The sequence below is a fragment of the Pipistrellus kuhlii genome, unplaced genomic scaffold (genome assembly GCF_014108245.1).
Source record: "Pipistrellus kuhlii isolate mPipKuh1 unplaced genomic scaffold, mPipKuh1.p scaffold_m20_p_2, whole genome shotgun sequence".
NCBI classification, from domain to species: Eukaryota; Metazoa; Chordata; class Mammalia; order Chiroptera; family Vespertilionidae; genus Pipistrellus; species Pipistrellus kuhlii.
In genome coordinates this window covers 136,515,546-136,535,803 of record NW_023425515.1, presented here as the reverse complement: position 1 = coordinate 136,535,803, position 20,258 = coordinate 136,515,546, and the positions used below count along the sequence as shown (strand labels likewise).

General features: G+C 37.8%; 1 protein-coding gene across 3 annotated transcripts in view; it reads left to right on the top strand.

Annotated features, from left to right (window-relative positions):
* Positions 1-20,056, top strand: part of SPATA1 (spermatogenesis associated 1) — a 33,278-nt gene extending 13,222 nt beyond the window's left edge. For 2 of the 3 annotated variants that reach the window (XM_045584398.1, XM_045584397.1), the window contains exons 3-7: positions 5,659-5,691; positions 6,593-6,685; positions 11,937-12,115; positions 14,085-14,183; positions 17,920-20,056. In XM_045584398.1, coding sequence (XP_045440354.1) covers positions 5,659-5,691; positions 6,593-6,685; positions 11,937-12,115; positions 14,085-14,183; positions 17,920-17,976 — 461 coding nt within the window. In that variant the 3' untranslated portion in view covers positions 17,977-20,056. The remainder of the gene's footprint in view (positions 1-5,658; positions 5,692-6,592; positions 6,686-11,936; positions 12,116-14,084; positions 14,184-17,919) is intronic. The other variant, XM_045584399.1, reaches the window with a different exon arrangement.
* Positions 20,057-20,258: the final 202 nt, after the last annotated feature.

Here is a 20,258-nt window from a genome sequence, read left to right as displayed (position 1 = left end):
GTTTTTTAAAATTAACTGGATGCTAGATTGTTTTGTAGATGTTGTTCATGTTTACTTGTGTTGGATTTTCTTTATCAGTAATACAGTAACAGGTGTTCATAGGAACAGAGTGGTATTTTGGAGGCTTTTCCACTTAGGTTATGAGCGCCCTCTTCTGTTGATATGACAAAATGTAGTTGGGGGAAGTTTTTCTTTGGGTGGTTTTTTTTTCATTTATTAAAAATTTTAATTATGTATTGCTTAAAGTATTACATATGTACTCCTTTCTCCCCCATTGACTCCTTCCAGCCCACTCCCTTCCCCCGTTCCAGGCCTTCACCACCCTATTGTCTGGGTTCATGGGTTATGCTGTATTTTTTTTGTTTGTTTTTTGTTTTCTCACTACTAATTTTATTACTCACTGCTCTTATCTTGGCCAATTTCTTCTTTTCTCTTACCATCTAGGCCCAAAGGAATACCTCTCATTTTTGAAGCATTTTCCTCTCAGAAGCTATGTCTTCCCATGATTAGCCCCCTACATTCTATAATATAATCCCCTTTCCTCTATACTCCTCATAGAAAGTATTCCAATTTACAATATCAGATCTTATTATTATTTCTGTACTGCATGGGAGTGGCCTCTTATTCCAGACAAAACTGTGGTTGATGTTTACTGTGTTTGCCTGCTCATAGTTGTTAACATCAGTTGTTAACTGATGATGCCATAGTTGTTAACTATTGGCATCAGTTAAATGCCAATAGGAATCTCCAATTTGGGCTGTGGTTAGAAGGAAACTTTATTCAGAGAAAAACAGCTCAATTGTGACACATCAGAGCTGTATCCTAAAGCGAGATCCCTGTCCAAGTAGACAGCTTTGCTCTTCTCCTTGCTGTTCTACTCTGCTCTGCTCTTTATTGGTCTGTTTTACTTTGCTCTGGTGGCATATCATCTGTTTTAACTCAGCCAGGAACAGTCTTCATTCAGTCTTAGCACTATCCTGATTGGTGAAAATGGACCTGCTGTGATTGGTCTGTGAAGATATTGATGGGGGAGAGGGGCTTTAGCTGAGCAGCTCTGATTGGATCGGGAAAGCCTCAGTCCTTTTGGTTGAAATGAGATTCCAGAAACTCCCTTATAAGGGCTGGCTCAGATGGCAGAAACTGCAGGCAGGCAGTTCAGTGCAGACATCTCCATGAAGTGCAGACACCTCTCATGTGTAAGAGGCCCCTGTGTCGAATTGGCTGCTAGGATAAGTTTATTTATTTATTTATTTATTTATTTATTATTTTTATTTTTTTTAAATCTTTATTGTTCAGATTATTAAAGGTGTTCCACCTCCCCCTCCCATAGCTCCCCTCCAACCTGATTCCCCACCCTACCCCATGACTTTCCCCGTTTCCCCTGCTACTGTCTTCATCCATAGGTGTAAGACTTTTGTCTAATCACTTCCCACACTCCTCAGACCCCCTTCCCACTGAGAATTGTCAGTCCACTTCCTTTCTATGTCCCTGATTCCATTATATTCACCAGTCCATTATGTTCTTCAGAGATTTTATTCACTTATTGGTAGGTATGTATTTGATGTCATTTTGTTGTTCATAATTTTTATCTTTACCTTTTTCTTCTTCTTCCTCTTCTTAAAGAATACCCTTCAGCATTTCATGTAATCCTGGTTTGGTGGAGATAAACTCCTTTAGCTTTTTCTTATCTGTGAAGCTCTTTATCTGACCTTCAATTCTGAATGATAGCTTTGCTGGGTAGAGTAATCTTAGTTGTAGGTTCTTGCTGTTCATCACTTTGAATATTTCTTGCCACTCCCTTCTGGCCTGCATAGTTTCTGTTGAGAAATCAGCTGACAGTCCTATGGGCACTCTATTGTAGGTAACTAACTGTTTTTCTCTTGCTGCTTTCAAGATTCTCTCTTTGTCTTTTGCCCTTGGCATTTTAATTATGATGTGTCTTGGTGTGTTCCTCTTTGGATTCCTCTTGTTTGGGGTTCTGTGCACTTCCTGAATTTGTAAGTCTATTTCTTTCACCAAGTAGGGAAAGTTTTTTTGTCATTATTTCTTCTAATAGGTTTTCAATATTTTGCTCTCTCTCTTCTTCTGGCATCCCAAAAATTCAAATGTTGGTATACTTTAAGTTGTCCTAGAGGCTCCTTACATTATCTTCATATTTTTGAATTCTTTTTTTCTTTTTCTTTTTCTGGTTGGGTATTTTTTGTTTCCTCTTATTTCTGATCTTTGGTTTGATTCTTGAGGTACATTGATCTACAGTTGAGTTTTTGTATATTCATTATTTCAGACAGTGTATGCTTAATTTCTGACTGATTCTTTTCCATTTTGGGGCATTCTCATTAAGGTCCTTGAAGGTCTCATCAAGTTTCTTAGTGGTTTTTAGAAGATTCTTGAGTAACCTTATAAATGTGGTTTTGAACTCTGTCGTCCGTAGTTTGCTTTCCTCCATTTCTTTCATTTGTGACATGTTTCTGTGTCTCTGCATTTTGGCTGCTTCCCTGTGTTGATGGAGCGGCTTAGTGTGGTAGGTGACCTATAGGGGCCAGTAGTTCAGCCTCCCCAATAACCTGAGGTGGACGGTCTTGGTATACCCCTTTGTGGGCTGAGTGCAAAGTCTTGGTGTAGTTAAGCCTTGATTGCTGTTGCTACACTGGGAGGAATTGTCTTCCAAACCAATTGGATGTGGGGATCCGCTGTGTTTATAATGGAAGAACTGCTGCGCTGGAGACAGGCTTATGGTGCATGACTTGTTTCAGTGGGACATTGGTGCTCACTGAGTCTGCCTCTTGAATGTGTTATTTAGGGATGTGAGAAGTTTAAATCTGTGTCTCACACTGACCACTAGGTACACTGGCTTCTGGATCTCCAATGGGGTACAGGCCAGCTACTGTCTGAGGTCACCTTGCAGGAGCTACAGCAAGAACTACAGTCCTCTCCTCCCTGCTTGGGATTTGTAGATTATGGAGCTGTCTGAACCAGTTTATAAGTTTGCTAGGTTAAGCAATGATAGTGAAGGCCATTCATATGCAAAAGCTGTTGCTTGGAGCTTGGGTAAGTTTGTAGGTTGTGCAGGGCAGGGTCTCAGGGTGTCACCAGGCTAGAGTGTGGCAAACAGCAATGGCTGGTAGCCAGCAGTCTTGCACCTCTGACCGCGTCCCCACGTCTCTCGCCCCAGCACAGCAAACAATTATTCCTCCGCGCGGCTCTGTAAGCAAGCCACCCTCACTTTCTGACCCAATGGCAGACAGTCCAGATTCTCCCCATAGGAGACTGGGTCTCCCTTTCAGGTTGAAGAAAGCAATACCCACCGCCAGCTGGGATCTGCCACCAGCCCATATCAGGTGTGCCCCTGTACTTCAGCTTTTCTGCGTTTGTGCATTGAATTCTCTTTTCTCTTTTTATCTAGTTGTAGAACTTCCACTAAGCCAGCCCACCCGTGGATCTAGGTGATAGACATTTTGTCTTTTAGTTGTAATTTTGAAATTGTTGTGCACGGCCACAGTTTAGATGCCACCATCTAGGGTTCTCCTAGGGTCTGTATTTTTAGAGTCCAGTTAGCCATTAGGAGCCCTTCTTAATAGGTACTTTCTTTCTCAGGTTCAGGTAATTCTCTCTAATGTATAATCACATCTGACTCAGCTCAATTGTCAGCTCCTGAACACACTATGCTGCTGGTCTAGCAGTGGTCTGCAAACTTATTAGTCACAGAGCCAAATATCAACAGTACAATGATTGAATTTTTTTTTTAGAGCTAATTTTTTAAAACTTCTTCTAATGCCACTTCAAAATAGACTTGCCCAGGCCGTGGTATTTTGTGGAAGAGCCACACTTAAGGAGCCAAAGAGCCTCATGTGGCTCTCGACCCGCAGTTTGCTGACCACAGGTCTAGGCTGTTTATTTCCCCACTTGCACATAAATAAAAGCATGTGTAAGTTAAAAGATTCTGTGTCCTAGTTAACCTATAGACATAAATTATGGTTGGTTTTATTTGCTTCCTTTTTATAGTAGTTGGGAGGATGCGTGGAGATATTCTAATTTAGGCAGTTACCTTTATCCTGTGAAAACCTAACTTTTATTATATAAGTTAATAAAATAAAATAACAAATTTGAAAAAGAATAATAAAAAAATAGTAGTAATGGCTTAATAAAGATTAAGTAGTACCTAATAATTTACAGAAGTAAAAAAAAAAAAAAAAACTAGCAGAATTGAAACAATTCAAGATCTATAAAATGGCAGTGGGAGAAAAAACATCATTGGAAAGGCTTGAAGTAGTTTATAAAAAATGGCCGAGCCCAGCTGGTGTAGCTCAGTAGTTGAGCATTGATTATGCACCAGGAGATCACGGTTCAATTCCTGGTCAGGGCACATCCCCATGTTGTAGGCTCAATCCCTAGTGTGTGGTATGCAGGAGGCAGCCAATCAATGATTCTCATCATTGTTGTTTCTATATCTCTCTCCCTCTCCCTTCCTCTCTAACATAAATAAAAATGTATTTAAAAAATGGGCAGAAACACAAAAATCAGAAAAGATAAAGGTGATACGAATACAGCAGAGAAAATATATGAAAACAAAATGTATGCTAAACTTTGAAAATGTGATAGACTGTCCAATTTTTAAGCAGATATAGATGATCAAAACTGATTCAAAATGAAAAAAAAATCACTAACCATCTTAGAAAAAAAAATACACACATACACACACACACACACACACACACACACACACACTGAGTGGCCAGACTATTATGATCTCTGAGTGCATAATCTGGCTACTCAGTGTATATCCTATATAATAAAAGGCTAATATGCAAATTGTTCCCTCATTCAGGAGTTCAACCAGCAGTCAGGCCAGCCAACCACCCATGTCCCCTCCCCCAGCTAGGCTGGATGGACCCCACCCATGCACAAATTCATGCACCAGGCCTCTAATACACACACACACACACACACACACACACACACACACACGCACACACACTCAGTGGCCAGATTATTATGCGTTCAGAGATCATAATAAACTGGCCACTCAGGGTATATTAAAGAAGTAACTAAGATTAGACATCTTGGAAGGAAATCATGTTTAGAAAGCAATATGGATTTTTTTAATTAAACACATTTTTCATATTTAAATATATATATATATTATTGATTTTGTACAGAGAGGGAGAGGGATAGAGAGTTAGAAACATCAATGAGAGAGAAACATCGATCAGCTGCCTCCTGCACCTCCCCCCCTCCCTCCAATTGGTGATGTGACTGCCACAAAGGTACATGCCCTTGACTGGAATCAAACCTAGGAACCTTCAGTCCAAAGGCCAACACTCTATCTACTGAACCAAACCAGTTAGGGCACAATATGAAATTTTTAAAATTTGACATTTGGAGTCACTGTGTATAATGGTCCAAGTAATAGTGGAATGGAGAAGCAGCAGCACAAGAAAGAGTCTATAGGTATAAATACATATAAGTAAAAGAAAATCACCATGTAAGTAAAAAAAAAAAAAAGTATTGCTGTTGTACATTATCAAATGCTTACAGATGGGGGGAAAATAATGTGTCATCACACCAAATCTTACTGATTTCCATGTTTTCTTTCAGATAGGTAAAAAAGAGTACATCACCTTCCCAGCTCTTATTGATTTTCCTTCACTTCCTTTCCAGGAATAACTGAAATCTCTTTATTACAGATTGAGAGTAAGTATGATGACATCATAAGTATAGATGATTCTGTGAGATAAAGTTAAATAATGTTAATGGGGAATTATTGTACGATGAGTAACAAGTTTCAGTTTGGAATTTTTTTTTTTTAAGTTCCAGAAATGGCCCTAACTGGTTTGGCTCAGTGGATAGAGCATTGGCCTGCGGACTGAAAGGTCCCAGATTTGATTCCGGTCAAGGGAATGTACCTTGGTTGCAGGCACATCCCCAGTGGGAGGTGTGCAGGAGGCAACTGATTGATGTTTCTCTCTCATCAATGTTTCTAATTCTCTACCCCTCTCCCTTCTCTGTACAAAATCAATAAAATATATATATATTTTAAAAGTTCCAGAAATGGATGGTGGTGATGGGGCTGCATAACATTGTAAATGTATTCAATGCCACTGAACTGTACACTAAAAATGGTTAAAATGGTAATTTTATTATGTATATTTTACCAAAAAGTTATTTTAAAATATATAATTTTTATGTTAATTAGAGCATATGTTTAATAACTAAATGATTTTTTATTTAAAAATATAATCTAAAATTTACATTTTTCATGTAAGATTTAAGTATAATAACTTTGGAGCCAAGATAAATTTACCAAAAGAATTAAACCAAGACATATAACTACTAGATCTTTACCTGATTTTACACATATATGTAAATGCAGATGGGACATTCTGTATTCTTCACATATATGTAACACTCTTAGTGAAATAACTCCTCATTGTTTTCCATAGGGGCAAATACTATATTGCAGGGAAAAAAATAAAATTTTGGGTAAAATTTATTCTTATCCTTTAAGCACTTTTAAATTTTACACACTATATTTTAGGAAACGAACTATTTTTTAGCTTTTAGAGATTAATGAATATGGGTTATAATATTTTAGGAGAGAAGATTACCAAACAAATTAAAGAAGTAAAGGAAGAAAGAAAATATCTGGAAACAATAAGAAATGAACTAATATCAAAGCAATATCATGGTAAAGTTAATTACATATCTTTTATCACTATAAAAAATGTAAGTTTTACAGAATTTATGCTTCTTAATACTTTCTATTTTACTTTTATGGTTTAAATTGTACACTTGATATAATTTAATACAGAAAATGAAATCATTGTTCAACTCTTTATGTAGGGTGTTTTTAAATTAAAATTCAAGTATTTTTCATAAGTGACATTCATTTATTTACTCATTCTTCTATTTATTTACTAAATAAGTTGTAAGTACTTACTGAATTTAGATACTGTTAAAGGAGTTGAGGAGATACTAATAGGCATGAACAACTTTGTCCCTGCCCTCAAAGAGCTTATAGTCTGATGGGGAAATGATAATCAAGTTAAGCAGTAATGATACATCCTGATGAATACTATGATAAAGGAACTATAGAACTCTATGCATAGGATTACAGAATAAGAACACCTAAATTAGATGGAAAAGATAAGAACCACTTCCAGGAAAAGATGTTCTAGAATTTAAAATGTGTCTACTCTCAGACATAAGCCTTTATGTTTGTTTTCCCCTCTGCCATCCACATCTGCTTCTCCTACCTTCTTCTTTTCCATTCTTCCCAGTTAAACTGGCTATTTCTTACTAATCATTCAATCTCAATTTAAATATAATTTCAGAATCCTTGATTTCATTAAGTCTCCTCAAGATGCTTAGTTTTCTGATATGTGTATCTGTCTGCTTTGCTAAAGGGAATGAATGAATGAATGAATGAATGAGATAATTAGGTAGGAGAAGTAGGTAGTTTTCTTGCAATAGAAATAGTTGTTAGAACTGATAAAAGTGGAAAAATGAGCCAGGGTGGAGAGAGTATAGGATAATGGTTTGAGATATGTTAAATTATTTTAGAGTCTTGCATTTTGGGTTGTACTTGAGAATTATAAGTGTAACAGGTTTATATTGAATTAACTGTTTTTAGGATTCTCAATTTACAGCAAAATTATTGACTCAGCTTTGTTTTACTTTAAATGAGCAATTTTATTAGATAGAATCAAACAATGGACTAGAACTCAAAAGATTGATTCTAATACTAGATCAATCTTTTGCGTAAGTATGCAAGTTATTTCTCCTCTTTGTGCCTTACTCTCTGTTTATAAAATGAGAATCATCAATCACTTTCTATTTCAACAGGAATGTTTCAAGTTTAAGGTATGTATCAGCCATCAAATGTTTTTTAAGCCTACTACATGCTTCACTTCCCAGCATTGTTTTAAATACTAAGGATACAGCATTAAATGAGACCCTTCCCTTAAGGAGCTTGCTTCTAAAGGAGTTGGGGGGCTCTAACTGGTTTGGCTCAGTGAATAAAGCCTCGGCCTGTGGACAGAAGGGTCCCAGGTTCCATTCTGGTCAAGGGCATGTACCATGGTTGCAGGCACATCCCTGTAGGGGGTGTGCAGGAGGCAGCTGATCGATGTTTCTCTCTCATTGATGTTTCAAACTCTCTATCCCTCTCCCTTCGTCTCTGTAAAAAATCAATAAAGATATATTTTTTAAAATAAAGGGGTGTAGAGCAGGCAATAAAGAAATAAGTAAGACAATATCAGCTGTTGAATAGAACTGAGAAGTCAATTAGTTTGCCCTAGATCCATGGTTGGCAAACTGCAGCTCGCAAGCCACATGTGGCTTTTTGGCACTTTGAGTGTGGCTCTTCCACAAAATACTGGGCGAGTCTATTTTGAAGAAGTGGCATTAGAAGAAGTTTAATTTTTAAAAAATCTGGCTCTCAAAAGAGATTTCAATTATTGTACTTTTGATATTTGGCTCTGATGACTAATGAGTTTGCTGAACACCACCATAGATGGTTTGGCTCAGCTGTAGAGTAAAGGGTTCCGGATTTGATTCTCATCAGTGCCTGGGTTGCAGGCTTGATCCCAATAGGGAGCAGGTAGGAGGCAACCGATCAATGGTTCTCTCTCATCATTGATGTTTCTATCTCTCTCCCCCTTTCCCTTCCTCTCTAAAATAAAAATGTAAATAAGTAAGTAAATAAATAAATAAATAAATAAATAGTGATGGGACAGGAGAGATACTTTAGCTAGGTACAAGAGCAGCATTTCTGTGAAGATTTTATTAAAACTAGAGGCCCAGTGCATGAAATTCTTGCACAGGGGGAGGGGGTGGTGGTGTCCCTCAGCCCAGCCTGCACCCTCTCCAATCTGGGGCCCTTCAAGGTATGTCCGACTGCCCGTTTGGACATCCCTCTCACAATCCAGGACTGCCAGCTCCCAACTGCTCGCCTGCCTGCCTTCCTGATTGCCCCTAATCACTTTGCCCGCCAGCCTGATCACCCCCTAAACACTCCCATGCCAGCCTGATTGATGTCTAACTGCTCCCCTGCCAGCCTGTTTGCCTCCTCTGCCGGCCTGGTCACCCCTAACTGCCTTCCCCTGCAGGGTTGATAGTCCCCAACCCTCCCTTGTAGGCCTGGTCCTTCCCAACTACCCTCCCCTGCTGGCCATCTTGTGGTGGCCATCTTGTGTCCACATGGGGGAAGTATCTTTGACCACATGGGGGCAGCCATCTTGTGTGTTGGAGTGATGGTCAATCTGCATATTAGTCTTTTATTAGATAGGATAGAGGTCTGGTACATGGGTGGGGGCCAGTTGTTTTGCCCTGAAGGGTGTCCCAGATCAGGGTGGGGGTTCCCTTGGGGTGTGGGGTGGCCTGGGCGAGGGGCCTGTGGTCATTTTCAGGCCAGCCATGTCCCTTGGCGACCCAAAAGGAGGCCCTGGTATCTTTCAATTGTAGAAGGAATTTATTTACCTTCTACAATTGAAACTTTGTAGCCTGGAGCAGATCCAAGCCTTCTGCTTGCTCCATGGCTGCCACCATTTCTGTTTGGATTTTTTACCTTCCATAATTGAAACTTTGTAGCCTTGAGTGGAGGCCTGGGCCTGCCAGGGTATGTGGAAAGCTTAGCTTCTTTCATTGCCAGAGAAACCCAAGCCTCCCTTCTGCTCTCTGTGGCCATAACCATATCGGTTGGGGTTAATTTGCATACTTGCTCTGATTGGCTGTTGGGCATGGCTGTTGGACATGGTTTATGGATGTAGTGGGGGGTATGGTCAATTTGCATAGTACTCTTTTATTCGATAAGATTAATTATTAAGGTGGCCAGTATGAAAAGAAATAGGGAGAAAAGAGCAGAAACAGAAGGTACACTAAATGAAGGTCTGGAGATAGGGATGAGCTTTCAGTCTTAGGACTTAAAATAAGGCCAGTGGCTGGAGCACAAAAAAATTAGGAGAAATTTACAGGAAGATAACATCAAAAGTTCAGCAAGGAACAGATGGGTCAATTCAAGGAGTTTGGATTTCATTCTATGTTAGGTGAGAATTCATTGGGGGATTTTTTCAGTTAGGGATTCACATGATTTTAAACTATTTTAGAAAAATCAAAATAACTGGCTTATGGAATAGCCTGGGACAAGAACAGAAGCAGAGAAACTAGTTATAAAGAAATGCCTACTACACAAGGCATAAGTTAGATATAGGGCAAAAATTTAAATTTTGAGTTAAGTTTCCATATAGTATGTAATTCTAATCAAATCACCATATAGAATTTTTTAATATGAGGTTTACATTTCTTTGCTAATCTAAAAAGACAAACATGAACATAATCTGGTATGCTAGCATGTAGTTTGTGTTGCTATTAAGTTTGTACTTAGTATCTCATCAGTGCCAAAGCAATTCCCTAGCTGGCAGAGTTAAATTTTTAATTAAGGATCTCAGGTTGAGAAATTCTACTCCAAACAATTTTGGGGATATAGTTGGGATAATTTCTATAAAAGATTAATCAGAATCAGCTGATCACAAAATATATCATTTTGGGGGATGAAAAAATAAGGAAAAAAAATATGATAAAAGTGTGTTATGCCTCTTTCTTTCATAGTTATAATAAATAAAAGTAATGAAAATTAAAAAATATGTGCATTTTGCTATACATAGTATTTTTAATACAGATTTTCCAGAAATAATTGTAAGCTTAAAGAAAACCTTGGTATGGTTTTTTGATTTATCATCATTTTACTATATTTGTAGATAAGTTACTTTTATCCTATCTAATAAAGAAGGAATATGCTAATTGACCCTCATGCGGTCGCAAAGATGGTGATTCCACAGCCAATAAGGAAGGAATAGGCTAATTGACTTCCCTGCCCTCAAAGATTGCGGCACCCACAGCCAATAAGAAGGGAATATGCTAATTGACCACCACACCCTTAAAGGTGGCAGCACCCACAGCCACAAGATGGTGGTGCCCAGTCCCCTCAGCCTCCCAACCCCTCAGGCCCAGCCAGAGGCAAAGCAAGCCTTGGATGGTGGCTGCCTAGCCACCCAGGGCCGGCCGAAGGGATGACCAAACAATTGAACAAGTGGGCCGTGTGGGGTGACCAGGTTGGCGGGGGAGCCATGAAAGACAACCAGGCTGGCAAGGGGGACAGTTGAGGGTAACAAGGCCAGTGGAGGGGGGGGGCAGTTGAGGGCAACCAGGCCAGTGGGGGGCAGTTGGGGGGACCAGGTTGGTGGGGGTGTGCATTTGGGGGCAACCAAACCAGTATGGGGGGCTGTTAGGGGACAAGTAGGGTGGCAGCGGGGGGAGAAGGGGCAGTGAGGGTGACTAGGCCGACCAGGGGGGGAATTGGGGGCTACAAGGTTGGCAGGGGGGGCAGTTAGGGGCGACCAGGCTGGTGGGAGGGGGCAGTTAGGAGCAACAAGGCTGGCAGGGAGGGGGCAGTTGAGGGCGAACAGGCCAGCTCACAGAAGCAGTGAGGGGTAATCAGGCAGTTAGGGGCGACCAGGCTGGTGGGAGGGGGTAGTTAGGAGCAACAAGGCTGGTGGAGAGGGGGCAGTTGGGGGCTACCAGGCCAGTACGTAGAGGCAATGAGGGATGACAGGCTAGCAGTGGGGAAACTTAGGGACGACCAGGTAGGCAGGCAGGTTAGAAATTAGGAGCCAGTGATCCAGGATTGTGAGAGGGATCCCAGATTGGAGAGAGTGCAGGCTGGGCTGAGGGGAACCCTACCCCCTCATCCCTGCCATGTTTGAATTTCATGCACTAGGCCTCTAGTTATTTAATAAACATTTTGCTCTTAGCTCTGATTTTCTCAGGGAGGAAGTGGAAGGGAATAGAAGAGTTTAAATAACTATAGGGTCCTTTCCAGTGTTAAAAGTTTAATCTTTTAGTCAGACTCACACTATATATAGCCTTTGCTTTATTTATAGCCTGTGATAGTTGGAAGGAAAAATACTTTGAAACAAAGGAAGTCACAGCATCATTGGAAGAAGTTTTAACAAAACATCGAGAAGATTTAGAACTCTATTATAAAAAAGTGCTCCTGCAACTTGAAGCCAGGGAGGTCAATATGAAACCAAAGAATACGGCAAACACCACAGACTCTAAGGTGCTACTAAATGTGTTTACATTCTATTAGAGAAGTTCTATTCAAAATATTTGCTCTATAATTGTTAGTATTATTATATTTAAGATGATTTGGGCTATAAGTCTAGTAAAACAAATCTTGACTTGTTAACAATAAGAAAATTCATGATCTTATGTAATGGGAGCTAAGGAGATACAATAAGCAGCTTAATAATGTCTTTAAGAGCCTAAGTGCTTCTGGTATTTCCTCACTATTTTTGAGTGTTGGTTTCCTTTCAAGTCTGCTTTTTCCCATAGTAGTAATAGAATTGCCAATGGCAAGGAAGGCTATATACCTCCAAACCAAGAGAGAACTTCTTCCAAACACAATGGGATATATAAAACTTTCCCTTTAGCTTGGTGGGAGATAACAAACCTACTGTGGACTGATAATACCTACTAGGGAATGCTATGTGCTGACTTAGGCCAATTATGAACAACTCTGTACCTGAAGGTAGGGCCACTTTCTATTATTGTATGGGAGATGAGCACATGGTGAAATATAGTATGGACAAATAGTATTTACTACATTTCTTTTTTTATGTGTGGGGAGGTTAATAATATTCATGGAATCTAAAATTGTATTTCTAAAGAAAATATTGAATAATATTGCATTTTGTCCATTTATTTTTTCTGAAGATGATCTTGAATATAGAAAAACCAGAGACATGAAGTTTATTTTTTTAAATATATTTTTATTGATTTCAGAGAGGAAGAAAGAGGGAGAAAGATCATAGAAACATCAATGATGAGAGAATCATTGATTGGCTGCCTCCTGCATGTGCCCTAACTAGGACTCAAACTGTGACCTACTGCTTCATAGGTTGATGCTCAATCACTGTTTTTTATATGTTAATATCACGATTAAGAGTATGGAGTTAGACTTGATGAAATATTAAATTTCTTAATTTATATCTTCCCAGTTTAATCAAGATATAATTGACATATAACATTATATTGGTTTGAGGTATATAACACAATGGTTTGATATATGTATATACTGTGAAAAGATTACCACAATAAGTCTAGTTTACATCTATCATCACACAGTTACATTTTTCTTGTAATTATAACTTTTAAGGCCTATTCTCTTAGCAACTTTCAAATATACAACCCAGTATTGTTAATTATAATTACATGTTGTACATTACATCCCCATAACTTATTTATCTTATAAGTAGAAATTTGTACCTCCTGGTCCCTCTCCTATTTCCTTTCTCCTCCATGCCTGGCAACCACCAATGTGTTTCTCTAAGTAAAAGTGTAGTGTTTTAGATAAATTTAAAATATAAAATCCAAATAGTCTCAAGTAATGCTTTATCCATATAAGCAGATACTTTTCTTTATCATAACTGATACTTTTTGTCTTAAATATCGATATATAGAGTATTTTTTCACAAAGGCAGCTTGAATTTTTAAATAATTTCTTTGCTGACCATTATACCTCATAAACTTTTTGAACAAAAGTAATAAAAATATTTCTTACATTAAATAAGTGTTCTTGAATTAAATAAATTTTCTTATATAAAATATGATTTTATTATTAAATATATTAATTCTAATCTCATTCAGATAGCAAAGCATTATGCCAATCTCTAAAGCCTTGCTAATATCTTAAACTCAGCATATTCCTTTCATATTAATAATCATTGGTATTTGTGGTACTAATTTAATAATAAATTTTATAAATATTTATTTATTTATTTATTATTTTATAATACATGAATGATGGTAGTAGAACAAAAGAGAAAGCAGTCCCTAAAACTGAAGAAATCTACAGATTAATAGTAACTTAATCCAAAGCAATAAGTTTATTTTATGGAATAGGTCATTTTTATGATTTGCTTCTTTGGTTTTTGTTATCACATGGTAGTTTATGTTAGCAAGGCAGTTAAAAATAAAAATGCATAGGTGTTATCCTTAATAAAGATATCTTACTATACCTCATACAGAATTCCCTTATAATCCAGATCACTGAAGTACAGCATGAAATTGACCAACTTAAGAAAAAATTAGTTATTGAGAAAATGAAGCACATCATAGAAGCTAAGGTAATTTGCATTTCTCCTGATTATAACATTTATCTTGAAACAATTTTGGTGTTTTAATTTTGGATTTTGCCCTACCCAGTTTGGCTCAGTGGATAGAGCATTCATTGCCTGCAGACTAAAGGGTTTGATTCTGGTCAAGAGCATGTACCTTGGTTGCAAGCTTGATCCCTGGCTCTGGTTGGGGTGCACGCAGGAAACAACCAATCAAAGTGTCTCTATCTCTGTCTCCCAGCTCCCTGCCACTACCTCTAAAAAATCTATGGAAAAATACCCTCGGGTGAGGATTAACCAAAACAAACAAAAAACAAAAAAAGTTGGGTGTCAATAGCATAAGGATAGTAAGGATTGACTCTTTTATTAATATTATTATTATTATTATTATTATTATTATTATTATTTTAATCCTCACCTAAGGATGTTCTTCCATTTATTTTTAGAGAGAGTGGAAAAGGGAGGAAAAGACAGAGAAAAATATCCATGGGAGAGAAACACATTAATTGGTTGCCTCCTGCTCACACCCAGACTGCAACCGAGGTATGTGCCCTTGACCGTGCCTTTGACCAGAATCAAACCCTTTGGTTTGATTATATCATTTTTGTATATATTAACCCAATATCACTCATTTATGTTTGATTTTAACTCATATTAGAATTACAAGGTATGTGCCCTTGACCGTGCCTTTGACCAGAATCAAACCCTTTGGTCTACAGGCCAGCGTTCTATCCCTGAGCCAAACTAGCTAAGGCAAAGTTTGACTCTTTTACAATTGTTACCTTAACAACAAAGAGCACATGTGAAAAAAATTTAAGAATAACAACTAAATCCTGAAAAGATGCATATTATATCAAGTTCAGAGTAAAATTTGTAAAGTTCCAGTAAGAATTAAAGGGAAAGGATCTTGTGCATTAATACAAAGGCTCAGTAAAATATTTTAAAAGAAATAGTTTTCATATAATAGAGTCACTCATAAATAAGTCTGACAAACCAGTGAGCTTTCTGAGCTCCCATTTAATGTTTTCCCCCTCTCATGGGTAATTATCTCACTCTCTCTGGTTATTTTCATTTGTATACTTATATAAATGCTCTCAATTCACCTCTTTATCAGAAATTTGCTTTATAACAGAATAATGGTCCCTTTCCAGAATTAGCAATGATGGACATGTTCTAACTCTACTCTGTCTGATATGGTAGTCACTAAGCCTGGAAGGATATCGAGCACTTGAACTGTAGCTTGTGGGTGACTAGGGAATTGAATTTTAAATTTTATTTAACTTGGGTTAATTTAAGTAGCTACATTTGGCAAATGGTTCTAGATTCTTTTCACTACCAGCAATCTCAAGGCTAATTCTTGGCTCAGCATTGAGGAGCTTAAAACTTAAAACACAGAAAAGGGAAAGGGCAAAGAACCATTTTTAACAATCCTCTCTAATAAAAGAGAAACATGCAAATTGACTGTACCTTTGCTACACCCACAAGCCATGCCCACCAGCCAATGCAAATTAATCCAACCAAGATGGCTGTTAATTTGCATATCCAGGCCAGACTGAAGACTGAGACAGTGTAGAAAGAAGCCAAGTGCTGCAGAAGGGAGCGAAGGTGCGGAGAAGGAAGGGAAGCAGGCTGGGCAGGGAGAAGGGAGAGAAGCCAGCAGGGCTGTGGAGACCACAGCAGGAAGCCCTATTGCAGGAATCTTCCTGCAAGGGGTCTCTAGTATATGAATATTTAGCATTCTTTTTTTTTTTTTTAATATATTTTATTGATTTTGTACAGAGAGGAAGGGAGAGAGAGAGAAAGTTAGAAACATCGATGAGAGAGAGTCATCGATCAGCTGCCTCTTGCACACCCCCTACTGGGGATATGCCCACAACCAAGGTACATGCCCTTGACCGGAATCGAACCCTGGACCTTTCAGTCCCCAAGCTGACGCTCTATCCATTGAGCCAAACTGGTTTCGGCAATATTTAGCATTCTTATATAGTATGTGTACACACACACACACACACACACACACACACACACACACAATTTGTTCAATTAATGAAAACTATTCAAAAAAGGAGAAAAAAAACCAGTTTGGAAACTTTCACACTTAAGGATAGTTGTGTGAGTAAAAAACTAATAGAAATGCCTCCAGAGCCTTCATTCATATGTCTCAATGCTCTTTTCTTTTGGGAAGCATACCCATTAGATTATATCATTTTTGTATATATTAACCCAATATCACTCATTTATGTTTGATTTTAACTCATATGAGAATTACTAGAACAAAAAGCAGGAAAGACTAAGAGGAAAAAGAGAACCAAATTTTGAGTTTACGGATTGTGGGAAGAAAAAATTCTATGTTTAACTATAGTGCTTAATAGTACATAGTAAACATCATTATTATTTATTATTGAATAGAGGCCCAGTCGATGAAATTCATGCACGGGGTGGGGGTGTCCCTCAGCCCAGCCTGCACCCTCTCCAGTCTGGGATCCCTCTCACAATCCAGGACTGCTGGCTTTGAACTGCTCACCTGCCTGCCTGCCTGAGTGCCCCTTACCACTCCCCTGACAGCCTGATTGATGCCTAACTGCTCCCCTGCCAGCCCAATTGTTCCTAACTGCTCTTTCCTGCAGGCCTGGTCAACCCCAACTGCCCTCCCCTGCTGGCCCAGTCACCCCTAACTTCCCTCTCCTGCCAGTCTGGTTGCCCCAACTGCCCTCTCCTGCCAGCCTGGTCACCCCTAACTGCCCTCCCTTGCCAGCCTGGTTGCCCCTAACTGTCCTCACCTGCAGGCCTGGTCTACCCCAGCTGCCTTCCCCTGCTGGCTTGGTCACCCCCAACTGCCCTCCTCTGCCAGCCATCTTGTGTCCACATGGGACAGCCATCTTTGACCACATGGAGGTGGCCATCTTGTGTGTTGGAGTGATGGTCAATTTGCATATTCCCTCTTTATTATATAGGATTTCTGAATAATTTACCTGGAAGATTTACAATTAAGGGGTAGAAAACCTACTCTGAGTTTGTTGCAACCATATTCAAGTTAGAATAGCATAAGCACTGCTTCTCAAAGTTTAGCGTGAGACTATCTGGATAGAGCTGGGGTGAAGCCTGGGATTCTTCGTTCCTAAGAAGCTCCAGGTGATGTGAATGCCTTGGTCCACAGACTATACATAGAAGAGTAAGGGTAATGGCACCAGATGATTTAAGTTTGAATCCTAGCTGCATCACTAACTGGAGTGAGTTACTTAACTTCTAGGCATCTCCATTTGCCCAGCTGTAAAAATGCAGATAGTAATAGTATCTGCCTTGATTCAATTTTTGATAGAATCAAGGAAGTTAATCCATTTAGAAGAGTGCTTGCCACAGAATAACACTATTGTATTGCTTAAGTACCTGTTCAGTTTCTCAGGGCTGGGACTTATGTTTTTGTTTTTGTTTTTTACTACCTCTTCCTGAGAACAGATTTTGAAGCTCCAGCAAAAGATAAAAATATTTTTCTCTCTAATTTTTAGAACAGTTTAATCCTATTATGACTATATTCTAATAAATAAAATTATTTGATAGTTTATCCAACAGTAAATAAGCATGCTTATTCAATAGGACTTTAGATCTATATATATTTAATATATTAATCCAGTGGAAGTATTGAAGTTAACTTATAAAAAAAAGCCACACCTTTATTTAAATGACAATTATATAATTTTTGATGAGTAAATTGAAATTCAACTTTTAAAGATAATTTGTTTTATAGATGAGAAGACAAGCAATTTCAGATGTAGGCATACTGAAAGCTGAACTCACAGAATAAAATTGATACATCTTTACAGCTGTTAGGTATGTTAATTTAAAACTTTTATTTGTCAAAAATATTAAATATTTATTTGGTCCGATTTGTTAAAACTTTGTCCTCCTTGGCAATGTTTTATGTAAATCATAAGGTTTATGTTTTTCACCAAATCCTTTAGTACAGTGGTTGGCAAACTCATTAGTCAACAGAGCCAAATATCAACAGTACAATGATTGAAATTTCTTTTGAGAGCCAAATTTTTTAAACTTAAACTTCTTCTAACGCCACTTCTTCAAAATAGACTTGCCCAGGCCGTGGTATTTTGTGGAAGAGCCACACACAAGGGGCCAAAGAGCTACATGTGGCTGTGATCCACAGTTTGCCAACCACGGCTTTAGTATTACAAAGGATTTTTGGAAATATTAGATGTATAAAAGTAAAATGGTGTCTCTTTAGCTATTTTTGATGGTTTCAAATCTATTGCATATTATTTGAAAATTTTATATTTTATAATTTTTAAATAGTTTTAAAATTTAATATGACTGTAAAATGTAATTTAAAATCATAGTTTAGTACATATGAATATATTTACATATAAATCAATATTGTTTAATTTATTCATTGTATTTTAGTTGAAAGCAATCTGGAAATAGAATAGGAATATTGAATTTGCATTCAGAGCTATGACAGAGCTTAATGTCTAAGAATTTAAATTATTTTAGTAATTTGTTTTAGAAATATAAAGATATTAGAAATTCAGCATATTATACGAAAAATGGTTAGTCTTACTCTGCCATAATAATTGTGTAAATAGGAAATGGAATATTCTAATAACGGATAACTTAATCATCATGTATTATATTTCCATTTAGAGGAGAAAAATGTGCAGAAAATGCAGGATTTGTAAGTCCAGAGTTCAAGGATGCAGTCTTTTAATCTAAGTATTTTTAGGAACTAATATACTAGTAAGTGCAACATAGGGTTCTCAATTGCTTTGAGAAAAATAATAGAGACTTCTGTACATTTAGAAAGGTTCTTAGCACAAAATTTCTCTTTTAGCCTGGTTGGTGTGGTTTAGTGGTTAAGCGTTGATCCACACACCAACAGGTTGCTGCTTTGATCCCATCAGGACACACGACAGGGTTTCAAGCTTGATCCCCAGTAGGGGGCATGCATGAGGCAGATGATTGATGATGTTTCTCTCTCATCAACGTTTCTATCTCTCCCTTCCCCTTCCACACACTCTAAAAATCAATAAAAATATTTTTTAAAGATATTTCTTTTTTAGAAAAAAAAAAAAACTACTTGAGAAAACAATGTCTTTAGATAATTAAAATGCAGATAAAGAAAAAGGAAAATCTATCCATAAAAAGAAAACTAACCAAGAAACAAAGTATAGATGTCCATAATGGAGGAATTTTAATAATTAGAACATTAAAATTATAATTATAATTGTAAATAATTTACAATAATAATTGTAAATGAAAATGGGTAGAATTAGGTTCACAGCAAGTTTTCCTATTATAAAATATCAGAAATAGCCACATTAAAAATTTAGTTGGAAAATAATAGGTAGGTCTAATTTTAAATATTACTAAATTATCTTATTATTTTTTTTAGTATTTTAATAATTCATATATATACTTTTTCCCTCTGGAAGTTTGAGTTTAATTCATAAGCCTCAGAGGACATGAGTACTATATAAAGTCAGGGAGCAGGAAAATTATTTCCAATAGTTAAATGAACCTAAACAAGAGAATGAATTGCAGGATTTAAGTTTAGATTTATTGAAATAAACAAGTATAAAGGAAACTAGCCTAAACTAGACTAGGCTTTACAAAAATCTCTTCTAAGTAAACATTTCCACTTCAAATTATACATATTTAAAAACTAGCATTTATTTGTTAGCATATATTTTAATATTAGGGGGAGATTTTAGCATAAAATTCTGAAAGCAAGTGTTCTTAATTATAGTATTAAAGCATCTTATAGAGGAATATTTAATACTAGAGGCCCCATGCCTGAAATTCATGCACTTGTGGGGGGGTGTCCCTCAGCCCAGCCTACACTCTCGCCAGTCTGGAACCCCTCGTTGGACATCCCTCTCACAATCCGGGACTGCTGGTTCCCAACCACTTGCCTGTCTGCCTGCCTGACTGCCCCTAACTGCTTCTGCCTGCCAGACTGATCACCCCTAACCACTCCCCTGCCAGCCTGATCAATGCCTAACTGTTCCACTGCTGGCCCGATTGCCCCTAACTGCCCTCCCCTGCAGGCCTGGTCTCCCATAACTATCCTCGCTC